Genomic DNA, 15,582 nt, shown 5'->3' on the forward strand with positions numbered 1-15,582 from the left:
TCCCGGGTTCGATTCCCGGCCTAGTCGATGTAGATTGTCATTAGTTTTCTATGTTGTCTTGGTTCTGGGTGTTTGTGGTACCGTATTTACTTCTGATTTTCCATAACACAAGTGCTTTAGCCACTTACATTTGGATCAGAGTAATGTTGTCCCATACACTTTAATACTGTAAGAAATATTAATCACGTCGCGTTTCAGAACTGAGATGTTATGTCCCTTATGCCTATCATTACATCGACTCACTAATAAAACGAACATCACCACGAAAGTTTATACTTTACGCGATTCTTTTATGATAATACTTTAAATTAATCAGCGTAATATCCTCTTAAATTTTACTAGCCAGTCGTAAAACCTTTTCCTTAAACCTTAAGTAATTATTTCGTCTTACTTTTAAAATTATATACTTTTAAAGACTTTTTAAAGAAAGAAAAAAGTACTTTGAAATTATAAGATCAGAACTTTCCTTTCACAAAGTTTTGCTATATCTGTTAGTTGTGCAACGTTCGTGAAATAAGCGTTCGCGCCAACGATCACTGTACATATGTGAAGGTATATACCGAAATTCCAATACAGAATACAGAGTTCTACATATTTGAATATATTATACGAATAAAACTGCCCTAAAAATATACTATTTAGAATTTAAATGATGAGAAAAGACTAAAGAAAATATTTCAAAAAATCTCGGAAAAAAACTATACATTCATGTACAGAGATTTTTCTATACAAACAAATATAAAAAAAACCCCACTGTGAAACTCTTTACCAATTATAGCACACATCATAAAACAAATGAACTTTTGTTCTCAAAAATTTACAATAGGGAATTTTATAAACATATCAAACATTGAATTAGTTTTTAAAAAAAACACGCTCATTTCAATGTAACAAATATAAATTTATATAATAATAGTAATTGTATTTATTCAAACTATAAAGACGAGCTAGACAGAAGTTATATAAATTGATTTTATGAAGGCCTTTGTGTTCAAACCGAATAGTTCCATTTAAATGTCAATCTTTATTTTTGTTAACTATTTATTCATAGTAAGAACCTACTTATTTTAAAGGTAATATATTCGATAAAGACAATGAACTATCTGGCTGATTAATTAACATAGAGGGTAATTAAAAGGTATAATAACTTGATACCTTCATTTTGTAATATAGAAACGCAAGAAATAAGTTCGGAATTTCGATTTTATGAGAAATGAACATAAATTCTTCAAATGCAATTGTGGCGCCCAACGTGGGACACAAACGCAGATGAAAAAAGTATTTAAAACTCTTTATCTGTTGGACTATTTCAATTACTGTAATATCTAATAAGCAAAATTAAGTAGATGACGTAGGTACATATAATTTATATATAATCTAGTTTTTAAGCAACCGGCACGTGTGTGAAGATAAATAAAACATCGAACAACGCATCGCAGCCACCTCAAAAACCAAACCAATAATTAGTGTTGAAGCAATGACGAGTAATTAAAAGTTGTTCGATTAAAGAAATAGAAGCGGCCCATTAATATAACTCTATCTTTAAATTATAAATAAATTTGGAGGTTTGTAAATTATGGTGTTTCAATAAGATAGGTACATGTAGTGTCGGTTTATTTACACTTGACAATTGTTTTTGTTTGCCACCGTGCAGCACGAAATGAATTACTAAAAACACTAATCAAGTATCTAAAAGTGGATCGTGCTCAGAAGAGTCCGCAATCTTTAGCTAAGACTGATTCATTCCAACCACAGAGCCATCACCAGATTCTAAGTAATTTCATTAAATGAATAAAGAATGTTCTTACCAAATAATCGATTTCAATACCTAACATCAAAAGTATTCATCTATCCATATTATGAATGAGGGAAATATCTCCAAGAAAACAAACTTTCACATTTGTAATATTAGTAGGACTTCTACGACATAACCTGTATGCTTCGTTACAAATGCTGCAACTTTCGAAAGTTTGCCAAGTTTGCCAGCGGATAACCGAAAAGTTTATCTGCAAGTCTAGAGTGCACGCGAAGCAGGCACTCCAGTTTATTTTATAATAACAAAAACTTATCTAAAATGAAAATTGATTGCGGTTTTTATTTATATATTTTTTTAGTATTAATACTTGTATTATAAAATATTCATAATACATTTATTCTTATCAAGTAAGTTCTAAGATTTGTTGAGAAAATTGTTTATTCATTATGGAAGAATTTCAAAGTAAGATCTTGCGGACTAAGTGCTAAAATAATTTTTAACTAATTTTTCATACCAGATTGCTGGGATTGCACTTGTTTAATAAATGTGATCTTTCTTTGTTTCATTATTTTGAACGACTGACCAATGCAACAATTAAATTAATAAGATTTTAAAATGCAATTTTATAAAACAAAAGAGTAATTTAATATGGTGGAAAGGCTTTGTGCTAGGCCGTTTGTATAGGTAGATTTAATTGGTGGTAGGTTAGCCCACATCTGATTTTCTACCGTCAAACAGCAGTACGCTTTAACTACGTGATTTTTTATTAAACTTTATCAATTAGTATCTTACTAATTACAATTATTTGTGTAGTAAATTCATAAACAGTAAAATAGAGAATTTAAGAATAGAAACAATAAGATAATAATAAAATTTTTCTAGCAACAAAACATAACAACAGTAAATGGACACGTTTCTATTGGAAACAGGAATTAAAGTATCAATAAATAAAGGAGTGTACGAGACTACCTACCCAATTTACGAGGATTAACGTTTCTATTTATATTCGTAAATATGATACCATTAGTACCACGCGTGATATCTCCACCCATACACCATCGTCCCACACAGGGTAAGGACACGGTGTGACAAAGTACAGCCCACACCTCATTTCTTAAAATATATTTCAGATGTTCTTTTAAAAGTTAAAAAGTATAAAGAATTTCGAAAGTCGTGATAGAATTTTTAATGCAACTTTTCCTGTTCATCGACCAATTGAGCTGAAACTTTACACTCACTTTTATTGCTCAAAATAATCTACGATATGTACTATTTTATTTAATACAGGCAACCCACCAAATAGGACACCTGGTGGTAAGTTATTTCCACCCGAAGAAACACTGATAAATTACATATTCTTTACTACATTTAGTATCAGTTTTGCAGCCGTGCAAAGCCGGGTCGGGTCTAGCGACCCATATATATGATATAATAGAAGATGTTACTATTATGTATCTTGAAGGTTTATGACTGTACAATCTGCATTTCGAACCGGTGGTAGCTTAGCAATTTCATCCAATACTGATGATCAAAATGCCTTTAACAAGATGTATGAAATATTTTTGTTATTTTATACATATTTGTATATTATTTTATTAAATAACTATATTGCGACCTAAACCAACTTCATATCTTCTTTGGCTCCAAGGCCCTCAAATATACTCGCTATGTTAATAAATCCAGTACATAAAACATGCGAGTCTTATCATATACGAACAAATTTGAATTTTTCAAGAACTATATTTGTGTTTACAATTCATCTCGTTCTCAGTTGGAGCAAATCGTCGTGAGAAAAGCTGCATGTGCTGAAATGAATTATAGGTTATGTTGCAGTATAATAAATTTACTAGAAGGGAATGGATGTTTGCTCTCCACGACCTGGATATAGATGAAGCAAAGGGTTTAGTTTTTCACTCGTACGTAAATTAAATAATTTATTCACAAAAAGAACAACATTATTAAGAACCAGCTGGCTGACTCCGTGAAAGAAATTGACAAGCAAGAATGTTAGAGAAACATAATCAAAAATTGACACGGCAATTTTCTTTTTCAAAAAATACTTTGCGTTGTTCGCGTCTTAAAACCATCTTTTAGTTTGCTCGCACACTCTAGGGCAATATATTATGATATTTTGAGAAGCAAGTATGCTTTATGTAAGTGAGATATCATGGTGTTCAAGCGCATGCGCAAATACAGGCGCATTTTCATTTCTTTTAATCTTATAATCTAATGAGTCAGCAATAGCAACGATCACTGATACTTTAGGTGTAGTTATATCTTTGCTGCTTATCAAAAAAACTCTGATCTGATCTTACCAATATGTATATTTCTTAACATGTAAACCTTATAGCTTATTATTTGTCCGACTTTAGTTGAGGTTTAATCTAAGTAACTCTTAAAAACAAACTACTACGGTAATGAGATAGTGAATTGAAATTAAAAAGTAATAAGGGATCTTATAATAAATTCAATAATTCATGTGCTTGAATGTTTTTCCCAGAATCACACACAGTTTTAGAAAGAATCTGAACAAATTTTGTGTTTATTTATTAATTGACAATATTTCAATCAAAAAAAATAACAGATTTCGTTTTCAAACAGTGTGGCTGTCGCTATATATTATATTTTAAATAATAAACACAATAAAAACGATTTAATTACGATTGAAAATAATTCAATGACAAAAAATCAAATTGTTGTATGTACGAATTGAAATAACAACGAACAAATAAATTAATTTTAGATACATTTTATATAACACTAAAAAAATTAGTCAGAGAGACTGTTAAGGAAGAAAAGAGTCAAGGTGTACACAATGCTGTTTCACTAATAACTTTGTTCTAACAATTAAACAATAGAAAATAAAGGATTTATAAACGATGAATGTGAATATCTCAAAGCAGAACAACAACAACAACAACAGCCTGTAAATTCCCACTGCTGGGCTAAAAGCCTCCTCTCCCTTTGAGGAGGAGGTTTGGAACATGTTCCACCACGCTGTTCCAATGCGGGTTGGTGGAATACACATGTGGCAGAACTTCTATGAAATTTGTCACATGCAGGTTTCCTCACGATGTTTTCCTTCACCGCTGAGCACGAGATGAATTATAAAGACAAATTAAGCATCAATCAGCGGTGCTTGCCTGGGTTTGAACCCGCAATCATCGGTTAAGATGCACGCGTTCTAACCACTGGGCCATCTCGACTGCAGAACAATTTATATATACGTAAATTTTAAAGTCAATGTCCCGACCATCGACGCACAGCTTAAAGTAGCTTAAACTATTTGTCTTGAGGAGATGGTCGTTTTGTAATTAATGTCTTACATAAAGGCAGACTCGTGTGAAATTTTGGTTTAAAGGAGGGTGCTGCAGAACTTTCGTTATCTTCATTTAGTCTACCAGTTGAAAGGTCTTCATTTATAACATACATAACGAAATAAATATGATGATATAAGCTCCGAGATTGGACAAACGCATTGTTTGTAAAACGTCCTAATAAATAATAATAAACATTGGACAACATCACGTACATTACGCTGATCGCAATGTAAATAGCTAAAGCACTTGTGTTATGGAAAATCAAAAGTAACGACGGTACACCAAACACCCAGACTCAAGACAACATAGAAAACTACTGAAAATTTTCTACATCGACTCGGCCGGGAATCGAACCCTCGGAGTTGCGTACCCATGAAAAAAGATGTCGTCAAATATCTTTTTGGTAGAACCAAGACGACGGAATCTCGATGTATTTATTACGAAAATGTTTAATCCATAATCACAAAGATAACTAGCCTAAGAAGAATACAAAGAAGGCTCAAAATAACTTTTACCATACTTGATTTTCAATAAGAATATTTTATGTCACCTTATTCTACCCGTGCAAAGCCGGGACGTTTAGTTAGTTGTATATAAAAATAAAAAATAAAACGATCCACTCAACGTTGAACGCTCGAGTTCCGTATCTAATGAAATGTAAACAAAGAAGAGCTTTACAAGTTTACACTCATGAGAATAGTCTTTGTTTGTTTCAGCTTGGAAGGAATACGGAGTGGTAAGTGAACTACGCGAACTTACCTTACTTACCTTAGGTAATTCGTAATTATCTTACCACTTCATTAATAGGGGAATTATCATTTATCCGTTTATTGTATAAATGAAATGACGTTTCAATAATATTGCTAGTTATTAATTTGGCCTAGCACAAATATTCTATATCATTAATTGCAATTAGTGTACAAATTAGTGTCGCTTATACAATAAGCTGTTCCGCGGTTCAGTCCGCGTGCCGCCCGTAAGTCGTAGCGTGATGTTATTATATTTATAAACTACAACCTTTTTCAATTAATTTGCTATTTACGGTATTTTTTGGATTATGCTAAACAATCTACAGATTAACACAAAGCAATTGAAAAAAAGAGATGAATCATGGCGACAATTGTAACGAATTAACTTTAACTATGTATAATATGTATTTAATAACAGACAACAACAACAACAGCCTGTATACTTCCCACTGCTAGGCTAAGGCCTCTTCTTCCTTTAAGGAGAAGGTTTGGGACACATTCCACCACGCTTTTCCACGGGTCGATGGCATTTGTGGCAGAATTTCTATGAAATTAGACACATGCAGGTTTCATCACGATGTTTTCCTTCACCGCCGAGCACGAAATGAATTATAAACACAAATTAACATGCTATATTCAGTGGTGCTGGTCTGGGTTTGAACCCGCAAACATTGGTTAAAAGTCTTTACTGTGTCTCTCAATAAGAGACACAGTATAAAATACTTTTGAGAATAAAAATAATGACAAAAAAAAATAGTTTAAATAATATAATACACAAAAGAAAGAGAAAGAGTGAGATGGCCTGGAGCGGATATAAGGCTTTTTTCTCAAGTGACGATTCGGCTTTTCCACTTTACTATGAGTCTCGTAAAAGAATTTCGATCTAATAATATAATGTTACCTTTAAAGTCAAATAACTATTTGTTATAGCGAGCGATGTAATCAACTCCACACAGAACATTATTTACTCTTGTAACGGCAGGTAAGGTAGACAATATGTTATTAGAATTGTTTCGCTGAATTTTATGGAGCGAGCAGATATTCTAAATACTGACTTCATTTTGTAAAATATAACTACAATGTTGTGCATTATTTGTGCTAAAATCAGTGTCTGACTGAGGCATTATTTGCATACAATTTAGTGCTCCCTTACTACAGAAGGGAGAACTATACCAATAACCAAACTATCACCTATTTTATAGTCAAAATCAGTAATCATGGCTCGTGAAGGACTGTTGGCCCTGCGAACAGTAAAGACTTTAAGTAGACCGTGGAATACCCATCTTAGAACATCTTTCATAACCAATGACCTAAAATGGCAGGACCTGGTTGCAGAAAGTTGAAGAGTAAGTAAACCATCTGGAAGTAAAAGATATAGAAGATATCTTCAGTTATGCAACAGCGACAACAACAGCCTGTAAATTTCCCACTGCTGAGCTAAGGCCTCCTCTCGCTTCAAGGAGAAGGTTTGGAACATAATCCACCATGCTGTTCCAATGCGAGTTGGTGGAATACACATGTGGCAGAATTTCTATGAAATTAGTCACATGCAGGTTTCCTCACGATGTTTTCCTTCACCGCCAAGCTTGAGATGCGTAATAAATACAAATTAAGCACATGAATATTTAGCGGTGCTTCCCTGGGTTTGTACCCGCAATCATCGATCAAGATGCACGCGTTCCGTATCACACGCGATATATTGAAAGAATAACCATTACTTAAAATTTTAATTATAAAATTAATGTGAAAATACGTAACGTGACGAGTATGAATTATCCCACGTAGCCCCGTTTAATTCGGTTCACACGTCCACGTACCAGCCGGATCATTTTATCTGTTATCTGTTCACGATGTCAAGAATAAATTGCTTGAACTTCAGATAGATCTGTATTACGAAATCCCTTCGGGTCCATATCATAACGCCCTTATCTTTATCTAAATTCGGCGCCACACATACGAGAACCCTATGAAGCTTTACTCGTGACGGGTGATATACATACAAAAAACACACACCCAAAAAAGAATAATAATAAAATTAATATTTTATGTTCCTATTTAGCTATGCTATATTAAGTAGATATAATTAATAGGATATAATTAATAATAATAGGAGTCGAGATGGCCCAGTGGTTAGAACTCGTGCATCTTAACCGATGATTGCGGGTTCAAACCCCGGCAAGCACTGCTGATTCATGTGCTTACTTTGTCTTTATAATTCATCTCGTGATCGGCGGTGAAGGAAAACATCGTGAGGAAACCTGCACGTGACAAATTTCATAGAAGTTCTGCCACATGTGTATTCCACCAACCCGCATTGGAACAGCGTGGTGGAATATGTTCCAACCATTCTCCTCAAAGGAGGAGAGGAGGCCTTTAGCTCAGCTGTGGGAATTTACAGGCTGTTGTTGTTGTTGTTTTGTTGTATAATTAATACTCTGTGTGTATTGCCTCATCACGACTAAATCACTGAACTGATCGAAGTGAAATTTGATATCCAGTTAGTTGGCACTTGTTATACTATTCGAGGTTTATTAAATATACCGACGTGTATAGAGTAGCCAGGAGCAACGTTTTTTTTATGCTATTGGTTGGCGGACTAGCATATGGGTCTCCTTATGGTGGTTAACATCGCCCATAGACAATAGCAGTGTAAGAAATATTAACCATTCCTTTCATCGCCAATGCGCCACCAACCTTGGAAACTAAGGTGGTATGTCCCTATGAATTACTAGTTAACTATGAATTGACACAGTAAGTTATATTCCATTATATAATTTACATTAAATTTCGAGCGATGTCATATAAAAGGTTGACTATTTTTATACCCAATACATTGATATATGTACATACCATTACTTACAGAAAATTTTAAGAAAACTAATACTCGATTAAAGGCTAACCCAGCTATGTCACTTGCCTAATTGATAAACACAAATTTTAAAAAATCCATACAATTCCTTTATACGTTTACCCGGCTTTGAATCAACAATGTTTCGGTAAGATTTACCGTTTTCAACTATTGATCCGTGTCGGGTGTAGGGTTAATACTTCTGTATAGCATAACACGATAAAATGACAATTAAGAAATTATACTTGAATAAGATTTACTGATTCTATTGATTGTTTACATAAATGCATATCCATACTGTGCATGCTGATTAAGTATGTACACCCACCTGTTAAAATCTAAAACATCCTGAGACCCACACACTCAAATAAAATACATCAAAATCTGTCAGGGTAACAGGAAAGTGCGTATCATACACGTAAAATACGACACAACTTAGATGAAGCATCGGCATAATTCGTAAAACCGATCACACCCGAATTAAGTGCGTCTTAGAAATCATCAATCTTAATTTATTTGTGTGAAGATGATCACTACGCAAACGTAATAATTTGTAATGTCATATGTACATTTGCCAAATTGCTGTTTATTGTTATTTTTGATGCTACATTTAAATTGTGTCGTATTACAATTAGAGTAGGTGAACTTCCCATCCTTATCAATGAACAAGAAGCATTGCTCATATATCATTAGCTGATCTATACTTACTGCAAGAAAATTGCAACATTGTATTCCTCGTAATCTAGAGAACGCATTCGTGGAAACTGGAAGTCGATTTCATTATATTTATGCTGTATTTAACAAATTATATGTTAAATAACTACGACATATGGGTATTAAAAATATTCAAATATCAACAATAAATGCATCTAAAGCATACTACAAAAACAACTACAATTTTTGGTGTGTTAAGAATAATACTTAAAGCAGAATATACTAGCATCTACGGTTGCTTCACTTAATATACTTATTAAATGACGATTCAAAATTTCTTGTAAAATATATTCTTATTTTAAATAAAACAACAAAAAAAAAGATGATAGAAAGTACTAAAAAGTTACGAAATAATACATTTTCAATTTAATTCCAATAAAATATTCTAAATTATAACATAATTGTATCTCTACAAAATATATGAAGGAATACATTACTTACAAATTATTCAAATACCATTTAATACTCGAGTCCTATACTTACTAGGCAAGTCAAGGTCACTCATGAATTCCTCGGTCTCCACAAGCCCTCGGCCCATGGTTGATAAGGCAACCAGAATCACTAAGCACTGCATACAAACGCCCGACTTGCCCCACGCGACACCTATTAGCTCCATTTAACACAACACAACTTTAAACCATCTTCAAGTAAACGTCACATTTCAATATTGTTTTGGTCCATAAACAGCTATTAACACGTGATAGTATATTAAAATCGACTCGTAATTGCGTGCGTGCGTTACAACGGCGCGCGGCGTACTGATCACATCAACCGATATAATATTAAAGCTGAAAGCGCTCCGTTATAAACAAGTTTATTTTAAATCGTTATTAATTCACACTCCCATTGCGTTTGATATACGAATAGTTTATTCTTTATTTATTATATAATATACTTATAATTGATTCGTAGTGTAACTTATCAAGCAAGCCTATTTTAATACTTACTGGAGCCGAAGATTGTTGCTTCAAGCCCGGACGTGTTCGACTGCTCCATGTGTTTAATTTGTTATTAAATCATATGGTGTTTTCTGAAAGACAGCATTGTGAGGATGTGGAGGTCCGCATTAATTCGACCACGTGTGTATTTACTATCAACTAACCTCCGCTGAAGCTTTATGTTTGAAAAGTGAGCCACGTGATTACCAGTTAAAGGGACATACTATCTTGATTGCTACGACTAGCTAATGTAAGGAATTTATATTGTGTTTGACAGTAGTAATATCTAGACTACCTACATATTTAAGATATAATTTAGATGCCACCGGGCCAGCGGTAGAATAATTTGTGTGTTGGGACTCAATGCTTCAAGTTTTATGATTGTTATTTTGTTAGACAAAAATATACACACATCTATTATTTACCCACGTCACGTCACAATGATCCTCTGAATATTCAGACACTTTTATATACATCGTATTATTTTACTCTTAAGATTAGTAAATACAAAATTATATAAATGATAACGAGCGGAGTTCTTGTGTGTTGTGGTTTTATAGATATGTTTATATAAATTTAAATAAGGATTATTAATATACGTCAGGTAATGAAACACTATTGAGTTTCTTGCAATATATTCTCAGTAGTATGTATTACTTAGTATTCTAAATGTAGTATCTACATTCTAAAGTAGTAGTGTGATATTGTTTATGTAACGTTTTAGAAGTATTATTCAAAAGTCATTTCTAATAAATGTACAACTGATTGTGAAAAGCGTTGATGCAAACGTATAGTCAGTGTTTGTTACGTCATGCGTTCACTGTGACCTAGTATTTTTTATTAGTATTAAAACTATATAATAGTCAAAGGTACTAACTAGACGTACAATAAAGAATGAAACAAAAAAAAATCTAAAATATAAAAAGATATCGATTCCTGAAATAAAATCAATTCTATATATTTAAAATGCTTTAGGTTATACTGAGGTACTGATTAGGGAGTCAACACGGTCTTAAACGTCTAAAACACATTTTAATTTTCGCACTGTTCTTTCCAGTATATTTATAGGGTGCCAATATCCAAATCCTAAGCTACAATAAGGAAAATGTTCAAAGAAGCCACGCAGCAATTAAAAATTAATGGATTCCATAAGTTTTCTCAGCTGGGATCAAACCCACGCATCTGGGGGTGATAACAAAATTATTACTTTGAATTACGAAATATACTTCCTTGATTTTATTTTATCTTGTCATTTATTATTACAATTTAAATATGTAAATTAAAGTGGTTGCTAAAAGATTTATCAGTTTGCGATTGTCAATGTGAATCGACTATTGGCGCCCTTTGGGAGTAAGACCGGATGTGACGTGAGACTATGATGCACTCTTAGCTAGCAAACTCTTCGGTACCGTTTTCTACTCTTCTTTTGTAATATATATTAAGAAAAAAATTGTATTATTAACGAAAATATGTTTTTATTTATTTCCATGATAATAAAAAGTTTAATAAAAAACGGACCGTCATTGAAGCCTGTATCAACACAGCAGCAATCGCGGTTGATATGCTGATATTTATTGAAGGCTTCCGTTGTGACTCCAAAACTCATCAGATATTGACGAAATTTAAAATATAACTTTTTAACACATTTCGAATAAAAAAAATAGCAAGTATTTTTATGAAAGAGATTTCGAACAAATGTAATGAATATGACATCCAAATTTTTAAGTAGCTTTAAAGTATTATAGCAAACCTCAACAACTATCAAATTCGATAATTTTTATCGATTAACACAGCTAATATGGCTTATGAGGTAAGCTGATCATTAGGTATAGTCCCAGGCACCCAGGTATAGTCGTAGTACAAACAATTACATATAAAATGAGCACGATCTCTCTAAGAACACTCTTTTTAATATCTAGCAGAAATACTTTAACGGCGTCATCATTAGTGAAGTGTATGAAATTATTTTTGGATGTGGCATTTCGACACAGATTTATTTTTTCAAATAAAGTATAACCTTTTTGATTATATAATACTTCTAACAAATATTTTAAAAATATGTACATAGACTTCATATATTTATTTTAGTTCATTAGGAATTTATTTAGATACCAAATACTACAACTTAATACTTAACATACCTAATACTTAAAATTAATTTAAAAGATATATTTTTAGTATACTAAATGTACTTACGACATAATATATTTTTATAATAAACAAGTTTAAATCAGTCCTATGATTATGACTGGATATAAGAAACAAATATGACCAACTTGAAGACAGTTGTCGAAGTGATATGTAGTGCAATAATTTAACAGAGCTAGTATTTTTTCGTAGGCTTAGTTTATGCTAGAGACGGTATTAGTAATAATATTTTTTTAGCGTAAATGCTACCAATAGCAAGTGTGAAATAAGTTAGCGAATTGCATATATTTATACGACGACTTAAATAAGTTTTATTATCTTTTTTTTATTATTTGACAAAGCCAGTGATAAGTAGTAGTAGTAGTAGTAGTAGTAAGATAAGTAATATTAAATACTAAATGTAAACAAATGCAAACTAAAACTAGTTACTGTATAAATCTTGACCGCGTGGAATGGTGGCAAGAATATATCTAGCAGCATTTCCCCGTTGTATCGCAATTTCGATCCTCTGGGCAAAAAATAAACCAGCCCTCCTGGCACCAGTGGAGGCAATGAGGCGAGGTGTTATACTTTTGATGAAGGTTTTTCCACCACTACTCCAAGGGCAATTTAATTTTATTAATTAATTATTTAGCAATTTAAGTTTTATTAATTAGGTTGAATTTTACGTCACAGACAGACCGGCCAAAGTTGATCCGTACAAAATCAAATACGAATAAGAAATCACTTGGTGGTAGAGCTTTGCACAAAGCCCTACAGCCCGCCTGGGTAGGTTAAGGTTAAAATTTTCTAGGTTTATTATAACTACTTGGTGGTAGCCCTACTTGGTGGTAGGGCTTTTTGACAGCCGGTCTGGGTAGGTACCACCCACTCATCAGATATTCTACCGCTAAACAACAGTACGCAATATTCTTGTGTTCCGATTTAAAGGGCACTAGGGACTTAGCATAGCATAGCATCTTAGTTCCCAAGGTTGGTGGCGCATTGACGATGTAAGGAGTAGTTAATATTTTTTACGGCGTCATTGTAAATGGATGATGGGGACCACTTGTCATCAGATGGCCCATATTCTCGTCCGCAGACCTATTCCATAAAAATAAAAAAAATAAAAAACGATCATCTAAGAATTATTAACATAATCAGAGCTCGGTGCCCGAGACTCCCTTTGGGATGTTTTAACGAAGATGGCATGCAAGTGGAATCACAGAGTTTATACAACAATATTATGTAGACTAGACTTATATGCGAATATTATAAATCTGAAAGTAGCTCTGTTTGTCTGTCTGTCTCTCTTTCACTACTAAACCGCTGAAGCGAATTTGATGAAATTTGTTATGAAGCAAATTTTATTATATTATATTGATTAGATAATTTAGCTATGTGAAGGAGATTTCGAACAATCACTAAAAATTATAACAATATTTTTACCTTCCTTTTTAAAATCTTTTACCAAAATTCAAAAAGCATCAATTTCAATGTTTCTTAAGTATAAAAACAGATTAGTACTGGGTTTTTACGACAATATTATGTACACACAATATATTATTTTAGTGGAACACCAAGTTCCCTTCTCCACGTAGTCAATTAATCGTTCCTTGGGCGAGGTGTCTCTATAATAAAATTCTTCAAATACATTTAACTTTGCTAGTGAATAAATATAAATCTTATTAACATTGACAAATAAAGCGTTAGAAACATTTATGAAGAATACTAAGTTGACCTGATGAATAATAATTTAATTGTAATTAATTAAAAATGTTACTCGTAACAACTGATTTTATTACGGGTTCTGTATAGAATTTGCAGTTCGAGCTGTTGGCAACTTTAAATTTCAAGTGCCTTCTTGAATAATTATTTATTTTTTTCGCATTTACAGAGACTCTCGTCTTCCTTCGACCTTCTTCGAATGCCTTAGCGAAGGTTGGTGCATAATTATCACTATTGAGTTCTTAGTCTTATTTATCTACTATTTACGCTTTATCCATACCAATTTTATAAATGCGAAAGTAGTTTTTTTGGTGCCTGTCTATTGGTTGATGACAGAACTGTATAAATGTTTCGCCATAAAGCAAGATTCATCTTCAAGGAAGGACATAGATTTTGTTATGCCAACACCTGACGACCACTAATTAAAACGTGAGTGTCGCAAAGGTGACGTCACTTCCCTGACCAACGTCACTAAGTATTCGTTATACAATAATATATACTATTACACACACACATTCACAAACACACAAATTATGCTACATATTACTAAAGTAACGTAAAGATGATTATCTAAGATGAATAATTACATTCATTTTCAATTATAATATCACTCCGAACTCATAAAACTCGGCAGCTCGATCGTATTCATGAACGTTTGATTAACGAGTTACTGAGACAGCGCGCTGGTTCGAGAGAATGCACCTTTGTTTGCAGACACTTGTACATTATAATATTTCCTGTCTTCGTTGAGAATGGCGCAGCGGCCAATTGTCATAATTTATATTTATCTTTATCCGTATAAATACAAAGCTATCGTGAAATAAACCGACGCATTTAAATATTTTCTTCTTTAGTTTTGTAAAGGAAGAGATCTTTGTTGTTTTTTACTGAGCAGAATATAAATTATACATAAAACCTGTAAATGTGCTACTGTTGTAAAAATGGCTCCTCATTTATTGGACTGACTCAAACAACTACCGGTTTCCCAACGATAAAATCAAGAAAATCATTATTAAGATCAGTTCATAGATGTATTTCCAAACAGTCATGTTACAGTAATTAAAAACTACAAACGGTTTGGAAGGTAGTATATTATAGTGTTCTGTTTGAAGGGTGAGTGAGCTAGTGTAACTACAGGCGTAGGGGAATATCTTAATTTAATAAGGCGTATCTTAGTTTGGGAACAATGTCAGTGGCAGTGTAAGGTATGGTTAATAATTCTTACAGCGCCATTGTCTTTGGCCGTCATCATTTTATCATCCTAAACCATCTTGACGATATTTGTATAAAAATGTATATTATAATCAAAAAATGATTCCGTCTACTACATTTACTAGCGATCCGCCCCGAGTTCGCACGGTTGCAATGCTATATGTGTAGGCTGTGTATTTTTGTATATGTA

At 32.9% G+C, this 15,582-nt stretch overlaps 1 protein-coding gene across 1 annotated transcript in view; it reads right to left on the reverse strand.

The window, feature by feature from the left end:
- LOC124538594 (nephrin-like) overlaps positions 1 to 10,136 on the reverse strand; it is a 70,275-nt gene extending 60,139 nt beyond the window's left edge. The window contains exon 1 of the mRNA XM_047115708.1: positions 9,871 to 10,136. Within this exon, the coding sequence (XP_046971664.1) occupies positions 9,871 to 10,003 (133 nt within the window). The 5' untranslated portion in view covers positions 10,004 to 10,136. The remainder of the gene's footprint in view (positions 1 to 9,870) is intronic.
- Between the last annotated feature and the right edge of the window lie 5,446 nt (positions 10,137 to 15,582).

This window comes from Vanessa cardui, chromosome 20 (assembly GCF_905220365.1).
Source record: "Vanessa cardui chromosome 20, ilVanCard2.1, whole genome shotgun sequence".
Taxonomy (NCBI): Eukaryota; Metazoa; Arthropoda; class Insecta; order Lepidoptera; family Nymphalidae; genus Vanessa; species Vanessa cardui.